Below are 18,631 nucleotides of genomic sequence, written 5' to 3'. Positions count from 1 at the left end.
AAATGGGTTCCCGTTCAGAATGGGTTAAAATGTAGCTCCATTGTCGATTCAAGCCCATTTTCCCATTTTGTCGTAACCACTCAAAATCCTACAACCTTTGGCGTATATGAAATCGAAAAAAATAGCTAGTATACTGTACATCTGTTATATTTGCTGAATCTCCACCTGTTTTTTCTTGAATGTTCTCCCATTCCCAGAGTAGGGATTCTGAGGTACATCTGGTTATATCAGTAAGGTTGCACTCAAAATGATCCAAACCCCCACTGCAAAAGCAGGTTTTTATTGGCAAACAAACTGTGTTTGCAATAAACAAATCAAGAACAATTTGAATAGCTCAACAAAACTACTGTATAGATCTGGGAAGCAACTGCTGAATTTCCCCCATGGGATGAAATAGGTCTCCTTCATGACAAGTGTCATCATGGGGGTACTTAGTAGTTCAAAACATGATGCATGGCCAGACACACGCTTGTGGAAGCGTTCCTGTGGAGTCTTAGCCAATTCCTCACATGGTGCGCTGGCCTTCAGTTCGCATGATACTCTAGGGTTTGCGTTTTGCATCCAACCAAAAGGTTTCGGTTCAAGCCTCCGTAAAAGGCAGGGTTTCTCTAGTGGGTGCCGTGATGCAAGTCCATGGGGGTGCCGCAGAAGACTTTGACGATATTTGGAATTCATCAGTGCTACTGCTAGTCCATACCCGTGCAACCCATTCTGACCTGAGATCAGATTCTAGAAATGTCTATTACATCCTGACAGTTTCATTATGAATCCATTCTGACCTGAGATCAGATTCTAAAAGTGTCTTTGATTTTTCAAAAATAGCAGATCTGCTATTTTTCAATAGCTAAAGCACAACATGATGCCAACACCAAAATGGGTGCCCGGTCAGAATGGGTTAAGAACAGCCAAACGAACACAAACAGGCACGTGAGGCGGCTGTATGCCTCACAGTTCTCTGTACAGTACTACTGTACTGTGTGTAGTCTCTCTACCCCCCCCCCCCCCTCTGCCACATATATTGGCTCATGTAGCACACCCGTTATGCGATGCTCAGCCAATCACAACGCAGCCCATGCATGCCGAGGACTCACCCTGACGACACATTCTGAGGACGCAATCTCCAGCATTAGTAGTTTAGATCACTTTTAACCCTCGATACTAAAAACTGACCCGAGTTGCACCGTACTTGGTGCGTTCTATTTCAATCCACACCAGCCAAACTACAAAGCTTGTAGATCTGCTATTTTCGGTGAATGTTATCCCCCCGGAATAGCGATTCTGGGGGTTCCCAGTGGTTAAAGTTATTTTCAATCTGTCCTAATGGAAAGTGGATATATTTTCCTCCTGACCTCTTAGGAGGAAAATATGTGCGTAAAGACATTTTTTTTACGTGCCGTAATATGACATGAATGTAAATGGTATAGGTAACAAAAATAATTCAGGGGGGGTGGGGGGGGCATGGATGAAGATGAAGAAGTCCTCACCTGTATCTTGATAGGCCATGAGAAGTTGCTGACGTAGACGTAGAAGGTGATGTTGGGGTTGCTCCTGAAGGTGAACTTCTCACAGGAGAAGCTCTCCTTGTACTCCTTGATGTTGGTCTTGGAGACGATGGGGACCTCCTCTCCCGAGATGGTCCCGGCTGCGGGGGAGACACGAGGGTTCATTCGAAGCACACTGTATGACCATGTTCTCACACAGGGTTCCTTTAACCCATTCTGACCTGAGATCAGATTCATACGAGGTTTCCACTGGACACACACTGGGTCTGATTAACCCATTCTGACCTGAGATCAGATTCTAAAAAATGTCAGTCGTTCTTCGATTTTTTTTTACAAAAATAGCAGACCTACAAGCTCGTAGCGCGCCACTCGGTGGCGCGCTATGAGCTTGTAGGTCTGCTATTTTCTGGAGCTCTCTGCTGGAACTGCTGCCCCTGCGACACAACTAAACGGTTGAAGACGGATAATAATACCAGATATATAAGTACTGTATACCGTACTGCTATTTTCATTCACTTTATATGGCTTAAAAGGTTAATTCATAATGAATTATAGTAAGTCTGGGTCCCAGTGAGACGCCAATTGTGTCTTTTGCGTCTGAAAAAGTGGGTATCTGATATTTACAGTATATTAAAGTTCAAAATAATGCTTTTAATCCAGGCTGACCCATTAGTTCAGGCTTATGAATAGTCAGTCATATACAGTATATCTTGTCATAAATATGTTATGCTTACATTTAATAAGCCTTCAAAGTCAATGTCAATGTGATAAAGTCACATTAACATGACATTCAGCAGAAAAAGGCTCCAACGAAAAAGTCATAAAAACGTTGCAAATTATATATAATTTCTTTTCACCAATTCAATATGACCACGACTGAAATATCAATTTTAGATAGAGTGGCGCTTTTAACCCATTCTGACCGGGCACCCATTTTGGTGTTGGCATCATGTCATGCTTTAGCTATTGAAAAATAGCAGATCTACAAGCTCATATCGCGCCACCGAGTGGCGCGATACGAGCTTGTAGGTCTGCTATTTTTTTTAAATCGAAGACACTTTTAGAATCTGATCTCAGGTCAGAATGGGTTAATAATGAAACTGTCAGGATGTAATAAGACATTTTTAGAATCTGATCTCAGGTCAGAATGGGTTAAAACGCCACTTGATAATGCCCCGGGAAAAGAAGACGGGAGAACTTGAAGGACAAAGGGCCGGCCCCTTATTGTCCTATCGAAAACGTTTTTCTTTTCCCCGTTTTTTTTTTTTTTTTAAGGGCCATTTCTTTATTTCCTCCTCCTTTCAAGGCGAGAGTAGCTTCTCTCTCTCCGACATCGACATTCCAACCCACGGCTCTGAAACAAAAGCGCTGAAAATGACAGCTGGAGAGCGGGCCGACGCGAGCGCGTTTATCTTAATTGAAATCACTCCGCACGTCTCCCGCCCCCCCCCCCCCCTTCCCCACTCCACCCCCCCCTCCCCCCCTCCACCCCCCCCCCCCACCCCCCCAGCCGCCAAAGACGCTTGGCTTGGACTTGTCGATTGTCGTAGCGTCCCTGTGGTCCCCCTCTTCCAGACTGAAAGTATATTTGTGGGCAAAAAAAGGGAAAGGGGGAGGGGGAGGGAGAGGGGGGGGTGGGCCTGACTTCAAATATTAATGACAGCACGCCAAGTAAAAGGTTGAGGTGGCGGAAAGGGGCCACGCAGCAGCAGCTTTTAACCCGCTTTATCTGCCGGGAGAAAATGTCAATGTCGTGCAGGGGAGGAAAGAGAGCGGCCTGACTTTCGGGAGGAAGAGTGTGTGTGTGTGTGTGTGTGTGTGTGCGTGCGTGGTGAGTGTTTGGGAGGGTGGGGGCCCTGGTGGGGAGGCAGATAAACAATAGACACAGGACGATGACCCTGGCGTCCTTGGGCAGCGGATCCCCAAACTTCCCGGCTCAAGAACCAAAAGGCAGGGCCCCACACTTACACAGATGAATCACTTTGTTCAAGACTAATCAAAGTGGCCGCTCTGCTAGCTCACAACGCGACACGTTGCAGGTCTTGTAGATCTGCTATTTTCACTTTTGCTATAGTTGGCACGATGTGCTTGAAAAGCGCCTGGACTACATTTGCTACTACCTCTAGTAGCGACCGCAGTGGACACTTCTTCATGATTGGCTGCCTCGTCTCTAGGCTGACTCTAAGCCAATGGGAGACTTACCCATGAAACCCATAGTCCGAACGGCATAAAACCCATACCCGCAACGTTAACGTGAAAGCCTGAGGCAGAGGCACACAATCTGATTCTACTGTACATGTTCATAAAGCAAGAGCTTTCTGCACCTGGCAGTTATATGACCGAGTCATTCTTGTTTATTATATTCGTATAAATGAGAAGAGTTACCGGTGGATCCCACAGACCAGGTGATGTTCAGGTTGAAGTTGTTGGATGCATTGATGGACATGTCCAAGTTCTTGTTGGCCTGCAAAAGACACAACAAACGACCAACAAACCGTGAGCTTCATTTAGCACAGAGGACGAGGCTCTGAAGGCCAGTGGTGGTAGTACATTTACTCAAGTACTGTACTTAAGTACCATTTTGAGGATCTGATTGTCAGACTGTCAGACCGCTCAGTGGAGTGGGTGGGGTCTATGGGCTGGAAACCAGGCTACTTTACTAGAGTATCTGCAATTTCCAATACTTTTGCTTCCACTCCACTACATCTCAGAGGCAAATATTGTACTTTTACTCCACTACAATTATTTGAAAACTTTAGTTCCTCGTTACTTTGTAGATTTTTGATTATCATTACAAAACGAAAAACACACCAAAAAGGATTTTCTAGCGCGTGTTCATAGTTGGTTACCTGTTCAGGCGAGGCCATGAAGTTGATGGCTGTGTAGTGGTGGTCGTCTTCCTGGACCAGGCTGAAGGTGAACTGGTAGTCGATCAGCAGGTTGTCTGAAAAATGACAGTCAGAACATCTATTAGTCGCTGTCGCGTCACACAAAAGCATCAAAAGTAGTGCATGTGTGTGTTTGAAACGCGTTTCGAGTTTGCCGTTACCGTTGCCATGTTCATGGTCTCCCACAGGCCCCTAAACTCCCCTTCCATTCTTCAACCTCGGTGTCCGTGTCCCCGTTTTCAGGTCTCGCCCCTAAATATTGCACCTTGTAAAAGATAATGGCCTCTATGGCCTTCCCTTTTGGTAATCTCTTTTTAACCCCACAAGTAGATGGTCCTCTTGTATGACGTCGAGTCATGGATGACGTATTCAACTCATTTACTGCCAGATCTCGCTGCGTTTAGCTCAAGTCACCTGAAGCGTTGATATTGTAACCGCGAGGTAGCGACAACTTAGTAATGAGACACTAACATCACCGTTTTGATCAAACACCTCAATATACCATGTGTAGATTGGAATCAGGAAAAGTGACCGTTTGACATATTGCTTGTATCTCTCTCTCTCTCTCTCTGGTCTCGACCCACTGTTTTGGGGAACTACACCCTCCCCAGGACAACAGTTAAAGGTTGGCAGCGACAGACACTTGAAACGCTAAACAGATAAATGTCTGAATGACAACCTCATCCGCCAGAGAGCCGCGACTGTTTACGTGCACACTTCTTTGGTTCTCGACTGCATGTTGGCCTTTTAGACAGCACTGATTGTACACCGGGGGGGGGGGGGGGGGGGGGAAACTCTGAGCTTTGGTTAGCTCTAAATTAGTCTGCGCCGGCTCGAGCGACACTCGACTCATTCGCTGCTTGAGGCAGGCTCAATGGCGTACCTGTGTTAAATGAATGAAAGTCCTTGGGACTGGATGGCTTTTTTTCCAGAGTCTATGATAACACCATGCAGTAATGGTGGCGGAGCACGGCGTCCGTGGTTGCGCGGACCAGTCGGGAGGTTATAATGACATTGTCTTTTGTCCCACGCTCATTGAGATGGGAGGCATGGCATCGGTTGGCTTTCAGAGGGGGACAAAACCTACTGGTGACAGGAGAACAGTCCGTGTCCTCGCAGTAACAGGAGGTTCACAGCAACAAAGACATTGATTCTAAGTGGTTTTCTAAGTGTGATTTGAAGGCTAGTATCGGTGTTATATATGTTATTTTATAGTGTTATTTATGTATTTCCATGTGTTGTTTCTCACTCAATGGCCACAATGGAAATACGTTTTAAGAAATCCTTTTAAAACACATTTTTTTATTTCTGGCTGAGTTTAGCCACTGCTAGGCTTTTTTGGAATTTGCTTACATTTTAAGAGCTATCCTCTGGATTTCCCCCAAAACGTATCCAAAGTGCACCATCTGCTCATGCGATGAGCATGGGCGAAAGAGACAAGTTGGTAGATTGAGAGAGAGAGAGTGAGTGGTCACTGCACCACAGCTGAGGTAGAGACTGAGACAAACTTTTTATTAAAATGTAATAAATATAATAATACAAGAACCGAATATTTTAATACATTTGAGTTGTTGATCCCAAATTTTAAAGACTTTTAGATGACAATGACAAACAACTCATTGTATTAGGAGAGGGACCTGCAGCACATCTGGCTATGTGACTGCATGTCACAAAATGAGGGACACAGAAAAGATAATACACAATTTGACCATTATCTTGACACGAACTATCTCGACACACACACCACGGACACATATAATGCTGTACATTTTGACCAGTATGACAGTATTTGCATATTGTATTGTGAATTGTTTGTTTTCAGTTATATTCTATTTTGTATTTTTGCTGCTGATGAGAGATGTCCCTCACAAAATGAGGGACACTTAGAAAGAATATACACAATGTGACTATTATCTTGACACGAACCATCTCGACACACCACGGACACATTTAATACTGTACATTTTGACCGGTATGACAGTATTTTCATATTGTATTGTGAAAATGAATGTTCTATTTGCTTGTTTTCTGTTATATTTTTTATTTATTTTATTTTGTTTGGTTCTTTTGTTGAACTTGCTTTGGCAATACTGTAGCTAATTGAATTGAATTGAGAGAGAGAGAGAGAGAGAGAGAGAGAGAGAGAGAGAGAGAGAGGGGGGGGGGTCCCCGGAACTACATATTTTCAGATGGGGTTCTGCAGCCAAATACAGATAATTCTGGGGGTCCTTGACGTGAAAAGGGTTGAGCACCACTGACATAGAAACACAGGTTTTTCAGAAAACTGTTGGTATTTAGAAGCAATTATTTTTAAGGATCGCCCCCATAGTTTTAGGTCAACTATAAAACTATGACGAAATTATTTCGATCGACTACCTTTTTTCACTGACGAAAACAAAATGAAAACAAAGTAAAAACTAAGCTATGATGACTAAAACTATGACTAAATATATTGTTAATTTCGTCAACAAATAAAAACTAGAATTGCACTCTGTCGAGTGCATACTTGCTTGTTGCACACTAGTAGGCCATAAATGGCCTACTAGTGCGCAAGCAGAGCGCGCAAGTACTTTCGACCCGCTACAAACTGTCAAATCTCAGTTTATCTGTGAAGGAACGTTTGAAATGTTGATTAGGTTTAACTATTTGCTACCTACCTACTTTATGCATGTTACGTAATGACTACTTGTGCCTGATATGGCAGTGGTGCCAGATTACATACATGTATACATAAGAGCATTACCTTTAATTCTCCCAACACTAAAACATATCGTCATTACGTCACCATCGAAAACCAATTACACTCTGGCATTAGGTCCTTTAATCCACATCTTTATTACGTCATCATTGAGAGCTAGTTATACATATACTATGTATATGCATGTATATGTCATTTGTAAGTTGATTAGTGGTATATTTTATGTTTACGTCATCATTGAGAGCTAGTCATACATATACTATATATATATGTAATTTGTAAGTTGATTAGCGGTATACTGTGGTTACTTCCAAAATCCGTCCCAGCCAACCCGCCACTTTTGATGCGTATGCAAATAAAACAGCAAATTGTGCCTGATTTGCTGGGACCAGGTTACATACATGTATACACAGGAACATTACCTTTAATCCTCCCAACACTAAAACATATCGTCATCACGTCACAATCGAAGACCAATTTCACTCTGGCATTGGGTCCTTTAATCCACATATTTCTCATGTCATCATTGAGAGCTAGTTATACATATACACACCATGTACTCTGGTCCCAGCAAATCAGGCACAATTTGCTATTTTATTTTACAAATTACATATATATAGTATATGTATGACTAGCTCTCAATGATGACGTAAGACATATGGTCATGTATGTAATCTGGTCCCAGCAAATCAGGCACAATTTGCTGTTTTATTTGCATACGCATCAAAAGTGGCGGGTTGGCTGGGACGGTGCATACGGGCCGGGCGAAACTATTACTTGCGCGCTCTGCTTGCGCAAGTAACTAGACTAGAATGTTAGGAGGGACTAGTGGAGAAGAGATCCAGTAGAACTTAAAGACATGGCATTTTGTGTTTGGTTGCGATCGGGTGTTGCGCTCTGAATACAGCTATTTTAGGTTGTGAGCTTGTAGATCTGCTATTTTCAGCATGCAACCAAGTAAAAAATCACGCATTACGACGCCACCAAGGCCCGACAGAATACATTTCCGTCGACTAAATCAGCTGTAGATTTAGACTAGAGCAAAACTAACAAACATTTCAGGTGACAAAAAGATGACTCAAACTAAAAGCCATTTTTGTCAAAAGACATGACTAAATCTAAATTTGCTGTCAAAATGCTCACAGTAACAGGTTCATGTGTGTGCGCGTGCATAATGTGCATGTTACTCACAGTACCGTGAGCATGTGTGTGTGCGTGCTTATGTGCATGTTACTCACAGTACCGTGAGCATGTGTGTGTGCGTGCTTATGTGCATGTTACTCACAGTAACAGGTTCCTCGCAGGGGGTTTCCCAGGTAACGGTTCTCAGAGTCACACCTGACGACACAAGACAAGATGGAGAGAGTTCACAATCTCAATCTAGTGTCGTTGAAATTAAATTATAAATATCAAATATGGCGATGAGACGGGACCAAGCTATAAGCCCTTTTAGGCTGCTCAGCTCAACAGTGCCACTAGTGGTCACCCAGTTACATTGAAGCTGTCCGTACCGCAGATAGAGAGAGAGAGACAGAGACAGAGACAGAGAGAGACAGAGACAGAGACAGAGACAGAGACAGAGACAGAGACAGAGACAGAGACAGAGACAGAGACAGAGACAGAGACAGAGACAGAGACAGAGACAGAGAGAGAGAGAGACAGAGACAGAGACAGAGACAGAGACAGAGACAGAGACAGAGACAGAGACAGAGAGACAGAGAGACAGAGAGACAGAGACAGAGAGAGAGACAGAGACAGAGACAGAGACAGAGACAGAGAGACAGACAGACAATTAAATGGTTTGCCCTATAATTCCCTACTTCATTAATCATTATACAAGATTGGCAAGCAAAAAGGTAGTGAAAGTAGCTGATCTACGAGCTCACAAAGTAGTGAAAGTAGCTGATCTACGAGCTCACAAAGTAGTGAAAGTAGCTGATCTACGAGCTCACAAAGTAGTGAAAGTAGCTGATCTACGAGCTCACAAAGTAGTGAAAGTAGCTGATCTACGAGCTCACAAAGTAGTGAAAGTAGCTGATCTACGAGCTCACAAAGTAGTGAAAGTAGCTGATCTACAAGCTCACAAAGTAGTGAAAGTAGCTGATCTACGGGCTCACAAAGTAGTGAAAGTAGCTGATCTACGAGCTCACAAAGTAGTGAAAGTAGCTGATCTGCGAGCTCACAAAGTAGTGAAAGTAGCTGATCTGCGAGCTCACAAAGTAGTGAAAGTAGCTGATCTGCGAGCTCACAAAGTAGTGAAAGTAGCTGATCTAAGAGCTCACAAAGTAGTGAAAGTAGCTGATCTACGAGCTCACAAAGTAGTGAAAGTAGCTGATCTAAGAGCTCACAAAGTAGTGAAAGTAGCTGATCTGCGAGCTCACAAAGTAGTGAAAGTAGCTGATCTACGAGCTCACAAAGTAGTGAAAGTAGCTGATCTGCGAGCTCACAAAGTAGTGAAAGTAGCTGATCTGCGAGCTCACAAAGTAGTGAAAGTAGCTGATCTGCGAGCTCACAAAGTAGTGAAAGTAGCTGATCTAAGAGCTCACAAAGTAGTGAAAGTAGCTGATCTACGAGCTCACAAAGTAGTGAAAGTAGCTGATCTGCGAGCTCACAAAGTAGTGAAAGTAGCTGATCTACGAGCTCACAAAGTAGTGAAAGTAGCTGATCTATACGAGCTCACAAAGTAGTGAAAGTAGCTGATCTACGAGCTCACAAAGTAGTGAAAGTAGCTGATCTAAGAGCTCACAAAGTAGTGAAAGTAGCTGATCTACGAGCTCACAAAGTAGTGAAAGTAGCTGATCTACAAGCTCACAAAGTAGTGAAAGTAGCTGATCTACAAGCTCACAAAGTTCCACAGACCAGTTTGTGCAACAAGATTAAAAAAAAAAGGTAAATACATATTTCCCCTCAAAACTACAGACGGTAAAATCCACATAGGAAGTATGAATGTAATCCTGTACAGGGAGACTAGATATACATAACCCATTCTGACCCGAGATCAGATTCATACGAGGTTTCCACTGGACACACACACTGGTCTGATGAACCCATTCTGACCTGAGATCAGATTCTAAAAAATGTCAGTCGTTCTTCGATTTTTCAAAAATAGCAGACCCACAAGCTCGTAGCGCGCCACTCAGTGGCGCGCTATGAGCTTGTAGATCTGCTATTTTTCAATAGCTAAAGCACGACACGATGCCAACACCAAAATGGGTTCCCGTTCAGAATGGGATAAACGTCCCATCGCTTTGACAGCCGACACGGTGATAGTGAGAAACCTTCTTATCAGCCACGCTGGCATGATAGCACTAGCATTTTGTTTCCTGCCCGCTGCCTGTGGGCGCCTCCATCGCCAAGCCTCTCTGAGAGCAGATAATTGGGTTGATTGCTTTATGAAAAGTCAATTAGAACACATTATTCCTTTGCGCTTATCGCACGGATGTGGACGCTGTCGCAAACGTCACCCCGCAGGGTGTCAAAGAGGGCACAATCTCAGGCGTGTGGGCTTCATAAAAGGGTTTGATATGACAGTTATGAGATATAAGATCCTTGGGCAATGTAACTCTTTCTTTGAGGGGCGCTAGGCTCTATAGCCCCTCCAATGCATGGCTTTCCGAAATTACACCATAGGCCACTAGGCCAGCCTTAAAGCCTAAAGGACTTTAATTGTTTGTTTAGATCCTAATTATAAATTCCTCGTCACCAGCCTAAGTCTATGGACTTTAATGTTTGTTATTTTTTTACGGACATGAGAACATCAACGTGTGATTATTTTATATATCTTTTTTATATATATATATATATATAAAAATATGTCGGGTGGAAACCTCATATGTTCAAAAAACTGTTACTTTAAAAGATTCAAGTAAAACAATACAGTAGCTAAAATAGCAGATCGACAAGTCGAAATGTGTCATTTCATGCTGCATTTAGAGCACATCTGAAACTCTCGATGGGTTTGTATGATGCTGTATACTATAGTATGATCAAATAGGGCTCCAATTGACGAAATAATGAATAAATAAATAAGTGCAAGAGCTTTGGAGAAAATACAGGAGCAGCTTCCTTTAACCCATTCTGACCTGAGATCAGATTCATAACGAGGTTTCCGCTGGACACACACTGGTCTGATCAACCCATTCTGACCTGAGATCAGAATCTAAAAATGTCAGTCGTTCTTCGATTTTTTTCAAAAAATAGCAGAACCTACAAGCTCGTATCGCGCCACTCGGTGGCGCGATATGAGCTTGTAGATCTGCTATTTTTCAATAGCTAAAGCATAACATGATGCTGACACCAAAATGGGTGCCCGGTCAGAATGGGTTAATAAAGTGACGTATGGCGTGACCGCGAGGGGCCGCGGCGCAGAGAGAGGAGAGGAGCGTGGATCAAAGGGAAAAACGTGCCACACGTCTTGATGGAAGTAAACAGCTCGGAGAGGCAGGGCCTGTGGCAAGAGAGCATGATGCAGCCAGCCATCCATCCATCCATCCATCCATCCAGCCATGCGGAACACACAGGCCCGGTGGGGCTTTCCCTTATAATGTGTTATTATTATTACTTATCTGGGTCCGGCACAAACATGGCCGGCAGATTCAGTATGGGTGTTTGTGCAGGTACATAATGTTCAGTTATGAAGTGAGGGGGCGCTTGCTTTTTTTCTTTGTCATGTCCACGTACTGTCTAAAAAGTCAATTTCCTTCTCGCGCTTTAGTGATGTGGCTAACAGTCTGACGCCATCATCATCGTCCTCCTCCTCCAACAGACATGAATGCAGTCTGTTATTGTATTGTATAAAACGGAATCAGCCACATGCCGTCTAGCCTCGGAAACCCAGACGTTTTTATTTCCAGGGAGGAACAATAAAGTCTGGGTCTGAGAGTCCACTTCAATTCGGCATAGAGCAGCGCAAACATTGCTCACGCTCCGCTGATTTCTGATCGTCTGCACCTTTGTTAAATTGACGCACACACGCACACACACAAACACACACACACTCCTCTCTCTCACTCTAATTAATTAGTCTCATGTCCAGCAGCTGCCTATGCCATAGAAAGCATAGGTGAGTTCCAGGCTACATGCTGTCTTACGTAGACATGGCTGGCAAACTATTTACATCGTTAAGTGCCCTAAACAAACATTAAAGTCCATACAGACTTGGCTGCCATATGACGTAATCTTAAAAACCCATGCATTGGAGGGGCTAGCATTTGTGATATTTAAAGCTGCACTGTGTAACTTTCCTGTTCTACCCGGGGTTTGAACCCAGTTTCCTGCGCAAGTTCTGAAAGTTTCACCATTGAGCTAATTGCTATCTTGCTCAGGGGATTAACCCATTCAGGGACGGGAACCCCTTTTGGTGTTTTAACTAATCATTATGTTATACTTTAGCTATAGAAAAATAGCAGATCTGCAAGCTCATAGCGCGCCACCGAGTGGTGCGCTACGAGCTTGTAGGTCTGCTATGTTTGAAAAATCGTACAAATGTGGCAACAGATCTTTGAATATATATTCTTTCAGGGCGAACGTTTTTTTTTTTTTTTCGACGTCAGGCCAAAATTGTTAAACATCCATCATTTGCTGTACAGACCCTATTGCAGACTTTAGACATTGTGTTAAGGGCACATTTGAAGACCGCGTTGACCTGTGTGAGATTTCAGGGACAGCTGCTGTAGCGTTATTGCAAAGTTATAAACCACACTTTCTTAAAGTCAGGTTCAGGGACCACTCGGGGTCCAAAATGGACCCTTATGGCTCTCTAACTCTGCTCTTCAAATAAAACACTCCACACAGTGTTACATTTTTTTTAGATTAAACTGTTGTATCAAATATGGGATCCATGGCCTATAAATGCATATCAAACTGGGGCGGCTTTGAAAAAAAAAAAAAGGTTGGAGAATCGCCGATATATATATATAAAAAAAAAAAGAGGGCCATCGTCCATCTCCTCCAACCTCCGAACGGGCGTTCTGCCGACGCAGCACATTCTCCCTCGCCAAGCGTCCCGTCTATCGCTGGGAATGGAATGGACACTGGAGTGTTTTTAATACCACTAATGGTGCAGGAGTTATGGAGGGGTCATCCGCCATCGTCAGCGTATGCGCGCACGTGTATACACACGCACGCACACACACACACTCCCCTTTCCCCTATAAAGTGCCTCCCACTCCATGTGCATGTGTACCAAGACCAGAAATACAGAGTCTGCACATTCCACCATGTGTGTGTGTGTGTGTGTGTGTGTGTGTGTGTGTGTGCCACTGATTCAGCAGATATTCACATACTGTACTCATACTGTAGTTGACCACTTCTTCTCCACTATTCACAGGTTCAAATTTCTCACTGTTCAGTCAATAGCTGTTGAAAGCCTATACTTGTCCGGACAAACTATAGTACAGACTTATTCGAGCTGTTTTAATTGGATCAATATGACTGGAGTTCCCCAGGGGGTCTACACTGGGACCCCTCCCTCTACACACAAGGGGTCATCATCGCCATGTTGGCTTGTGGTGGACATTTTTTGTCAAAATTATTTTTTTTGTCATGTAATAATCATGCAATAATATTACCAGAAACACAAAGAGACCATAGAAAGTCTGTAACTCTGAGAGTGTACAAATGGACAATTACTGGCCCATGACTATAGCCAGTCAGCCAGCTGTGTTGTTGTTGCCCATATTATTTCCATGGAGACATGCCACTTTGGCATTTTCAACAGACGGCTAGAGAACGGAGGGTAAAAATAACAAAAAACAAGCTAGTTCTTCCTTCCACATGCCCCTAATGGACTATGGCAGCAAGAGCGGGACAAACCGACCTGATTCAACAGAACTTGGCGTTCAAAAGACGTTCAAAAGTGCAACCATAAACGTGTACCTTTGAAGCCATTAGCGCTGACCTTTCCGAGTGGTCTATAATTACGTGCGCGGTCGGCGGTCTGTAATTACGAGTGGAGAAAGAGATAGAAATGGGGGAGCTCTATAAAGCCAACATTAGAATCACACCTTAACCCATTCTGACCTGAGATCAGATTCACACGAGGTTTCCACTGGACACACACTGGGTCTGATTAACCCATTCTGACCTGAGATCAGATTCTAAAAATGTCAGTCGTTCTTCGATTTTTCAAAAAATAGCAGACCTACAAGCTCGTATCGCGCCACTCGGTGGCGCGATATGAGCTTGTAGGTCTGCTATTTTTCAATAGCTAAAGCATAACACGATGCCAACACCAAAATGGGTGCCCGGTCAGAATGGGATAAACATGTAGATGAAGTGATGCATTGCACCGGGTCGATATTTGACCGGTGGCTTCCAGGTTTGTCGATTAGGGCGATTTCTAGGCCTATGTATTGCTCATAATAAACACATGTAGAGTACAGTTACATCCCATAATGTTCAGTGATGTCTACATCGCCGTCTTATTTTCATGCATGCGTGTGTGGAGCCACACAACATCCGGCTGCTCCACAGAGTGGAATATCGGTAAGGTCAGCGAACCAAATGACTCATTTGTATCAGTGCAGTTTTTAACAATGCCTCGCCGCACGCTGTGCTGAACGCCAGGTTAGATTGGAAAGCAGGGGAACAGAGAGAACCGAGAAAACCATTAACCCATTCTGACCTGAGATCAGATTCACACGAGGTTTCCACTGGACACACGCTGGTCTGACGAACCCATTCTGACCCGAGATCAGATTCTGAAAATGTCAGTCGCTCTTCGATTTTTCAAAAAATAGCAGACCTACAAGCTCGTAGCGCGCCACTCGGTGGTGCGCTACGAGCTTGTAGATCTGCTATTTTTCAATAGCTAAAGCATGACATGATGCCGACACCAAAATGGGTTCCCGTTCAGAATGGGTTAAAGGAGGGCAAAGGGGTGAGCGGGCGAGCGAGAGAAAGAAAATAGACTTCCTTCAAAGCGGTGTGACATTTTCACATTAATTGCAAATAAAAACCAACAGGATCCCCCCCATGCTGGCCGTCGATGGATGACATGGGTCTATCAGCGGCGGCAGATGGAACGCCCGCACAAGAGCATGTGCTACACGCTATAGCTGGCGGGGGTTAATTTAAAACACCAAAGGGTACTTAGTGGCCGTTGGTGGCGCGTTCACGGAAAATAGCCGACCTGCAAGCTCAGCTATGTCCGGTTGCTTTGCACAAGTCACCAGCTTGCACAAAACGGATAAACAAAAAGTCACAAAATGTACTTAAATACAGTACTCAATTAAAAGTACTTAGTACTGTCCACCGCTGCTAGTCACCGACATGTCAGACCCGTCGTCATTTCCCGCTTACTGGCGCCACGGACAGGAAACACCTCCCCCTCCCACCATGGGATCCAATTACTGAGATTACCCGTTTTAAACGGGTAATCGGAAACCCAATTCTGCTCCGATATATGGAGGAGCCATATATTGGAGCAGGCAATCAGCCACACAGACGGACCTCTGCCCACGTGTCATCGCGTTTTAACCCATTCTGTACGGGAACCCCTTTTGGTGTTTTAACTATTGAAAAATAGCAGATCTACAAGCTCATGAGCTTGTAGATCTGCTATTTTTGAAAAATCGTGAAAATGCGGCACAAATCTTTGAACATATATTCTTTCAGAAGACTTTTTTTTTATTATTTCGACGTCAGGCCTAAATGGGTTAATCTGTCTCATGATGCCCTGTGTCCTTCCTGAGGTCCGTAAATTATTATCATATTATATAGAGGCCAATATATATATATATATATATCGTATTTCTAGTCTTTCCTACCCTTTCAAAAGTGCTTAACAATGGACTTCACATTTAATTCACCCATCGATGGCGGAGCTCATCGGGAGCAGTTGTGGGGCTTCAGTGTGTCTTGCTCAATGACACTTGGGACGCTCCCCCCCCAGCCTGAAGGGAGTGCCTTAGCGGCGTTACAATAAACGGCACCGCCCCCCGTCCGGCTCCCTTCCCCCGGGACAGTTCATATTATAGGCGCTCTGCCAAACGGAATACAACTGATGACCGTGACAGATATGGAGCTGGCAGTGTGTTCATTCCATGTGTTGATCGGAGGGGGTTCTGAATGCTCCCTGCCGACAGATTCAGTAGCGCAGCTCGGAATCCGTTCGCGAGAGCTTTAATCGATCACTAACCGACCCTGCTGGAAGCCACACAGCGCCCCACACATTATAGTGAGCTGTGTAACCTTAGAACAAAAAAAAATACATTTTTTTTTGCACAAGGGTACTCTCACCACATGCACAAGGTCGCAGGCGCTGCCGCCGTCATCACCACAAGTACCCTCATTAACCCATTCTGACCGGGCACCCATTTTGGTGTCGGCATCATGTTATGCTTTAGCTATTGAAAAATAGCAGATCTACAAGCTCGTATCGCGCCACCGAGTGGCGCGATACGAGCTTGTAGGTCTGCTATTTTTTGAAAAATCGAAGAGCGACTGACATTTTTTTTAGAATCTGATCTCAGGTCAGAATGGGTTCATCAGACCAGTGTGTGTGTCCGGCGGAAACCTCGTATGAATCTGATCTCAGGTCAGAATGGGTTAAGGAAGGGAAAATAATGGCTGCACTAATGAATGTGAAGGGTGAAGACGATTGCCTTTGGAAAACAGGTGATGGGGGGGCAGCAGGCGGCCACGCGCTAACATCTATGGCTCACATGCCGTACAGTACGTGGACTATTTTACACTTTCAGTTGTCCAAATTATTTATTTAAATTATATATTCTGGGGGAAACGTTCACCCCAAAATCACCGATCTACATGTTCTTATAAGAGCTGCTACTTTTGTGGGAGAGAATTGGTTGTAGATAAAAAAAAATCACACACGTGTGAACCAAGTGGTGCAACTCCCGTCTATTGGTTCTCTGTATCGTTCCAATTTCTTCTCTGTATCGTTTGCGTCCAGCAGGTGGCAGCCATGTCACATACTTCTCTCGTTCCAATTTCACGCATGCGCACACCACTCGTGCTCATGATACATGATACATGATACATGCGGACATTGCTGGATGTAGAAGTGGTTGCACCACTTAAAAATCACACACGTGTGAACTGAGTGGTGCAATCCTCCCCCCCCCCCCCCCACCCCTCTCTCTCTTTCTCTCTCTCTCTGGCGCCCCCTACTGGTATCAATAAGTCACATACTCGTGCTCATACAAACAGGTACACGGACATTGCTGGTCGTAGGAGTGGTTGCACCACTCAAAAAGCCAAGTCAGCCAGTATACACCCATATAAGTGGGTAAAAATAGACAAAGGTGTTCAGTCTGCACGCTTTGTGCGTTTTCCAGGGAGTGTCTGGAATAACAATAATGAACTGTGTGCATGCGTCAGATGTGTTGCAATGCTGCGACAGCAGAAATTCAGATTCATAAACGAACCATCCTCCACCGTCCCCTTCCAACAGCAGCCCCCCCCCCCCCACCCCCACCCCTGTGTGATCTCGGGGTTAGATTGGAGTGCGCGCGCACGTGACTATCTACAGTACGCCGTGCACATCAAGGATTCACCGCAGGGCCACCGCGGCACATTGCTGCTACACCTGTACGTGTGTGTACACGTGTGAGCGATACGGCGTTCAGTCGGCTCTACTGTGTGCGTGCGCATGTGTGCACGTAATATGCACTTGTGCGTGTGTGCGTGCGTGCCAGAGCACGCCGAAAAGGTCTAAGTCAAGTGTAGATCAAATTAAGATAGACTATGGGGATTGCCTGGGGTTCAGGTGCGTGCGCACGTACCGGAAAGGTGCAGATTAAATTAACCCATTCTGACCTGAGATCAGATTCATACGAGGTTTTTCCACTGGGCACACTGGTCTGATTAAGCCATTCTGACCTGAGATCAGATTCTAAAAAATGTCAGTCGTTCTTCGATTTTTCCAAAAATAGCAGACCTACAAGCTCGTATCGCGCCACTCGGTGGCGCGATATGAGCTTGTAGATCTGCTATTTTTCAATAGCTAAAGCATAACATGATGCTGACACCAAAATGGGTGCCCGTTCAGAATGGGTTAAGATACAGCGCACCGTGGTCGCATTATGTACAGCTGCGTGCGTGCGTGCGTTGTCTGACAATGCCGATAGTCTGGAGAGGAAAAAAAGAGAGTGATTGCCTGCTAGTGTTGTGCAGGCGCTTAGAAACCAATGGTGGCATTTGTACTCTGTCCTTTGCAGCGAGATTAACCACTTAAGCCATCTATGCTTGGTGAAAAATGTGCCATTTGAAACATTTGTTCTATCCAGTTCGCGTACCTGCCCCTCCCGACTCATGCACGTCTACGCAGTCACGCACAGGCACACGCATACACGCACACACGCATACAGTTCACGCTTTATCAGGCAACGTTGTCAATCTGCACAGCTGTGATGCGATATAATGATGATAATGTCGCCATTCGCTGTACTTTGGAAAGCGCAGATGATCAGGCTAATTAGCCTCGTTGTTAAAGTGACAATCATTAACCCATTCTGAACGGGAACCCATTTTGGTGTTAGCATCATGTTATGCTTTAGCTATTTAAAAATAGCAGATCTACA

The 18,631-nt window shown here is 44.5% G+C and overlaps 1 protein-coding gene across 2 annotated transcripts in view; it reads right to left on the bottom strand.

Annotated features, from left to right (window-relative positions):
* atrnl1b (attractin-like 1b) overlaps positions 1-18,631 on the bottom strand; it is a 126,720-nt gene that overhangs the window by 52,369 nt on the left and 55,720 nt on the right. For both annotated transcript variants that reach the window (XR_014570604.1, XM_083788005.1), the window contains exons 21-24: positions 8,374-8,426; positions 4,352-4,446; positions 3,888-3,966; positions 1,485-1,642 (exon numbers count right to left, since the gene is read on the bottom strand). Coding sequence is in view for 1 of the 2 variants with exons in the window: in XM_083788005.1 (XP_083644131.1) it covers positions 1,485-1,642; positions 3,888-3,966; positions 4,352-4,446; positions 8,374-8,426 (385 nt within the window). In the remaining variant the exon portion in view is untranslated. The remainder of the gene's footprint in view (positions 1-1,484; positions 1,643-3,887; positions 3,967-4,351; positions 4,447-8,373; positions 8,427-18,631) is intronic.

This window comes from Protomyctophum parallelum (genome assembly GCF_964188405.1).
Source record: "Protomyctophum parallelum genome assembly, chromosome: 17".
Lineage (NCBI taxonomy): Eukaryota > Metazoa > Chordata > Actinopteri > Myctophiformes > Myctophidae > Protomyctophum > Protomyctophum parallelum.
This window is presented reverse-complemented; position numbering and strand designations above follow the sequence as displayed.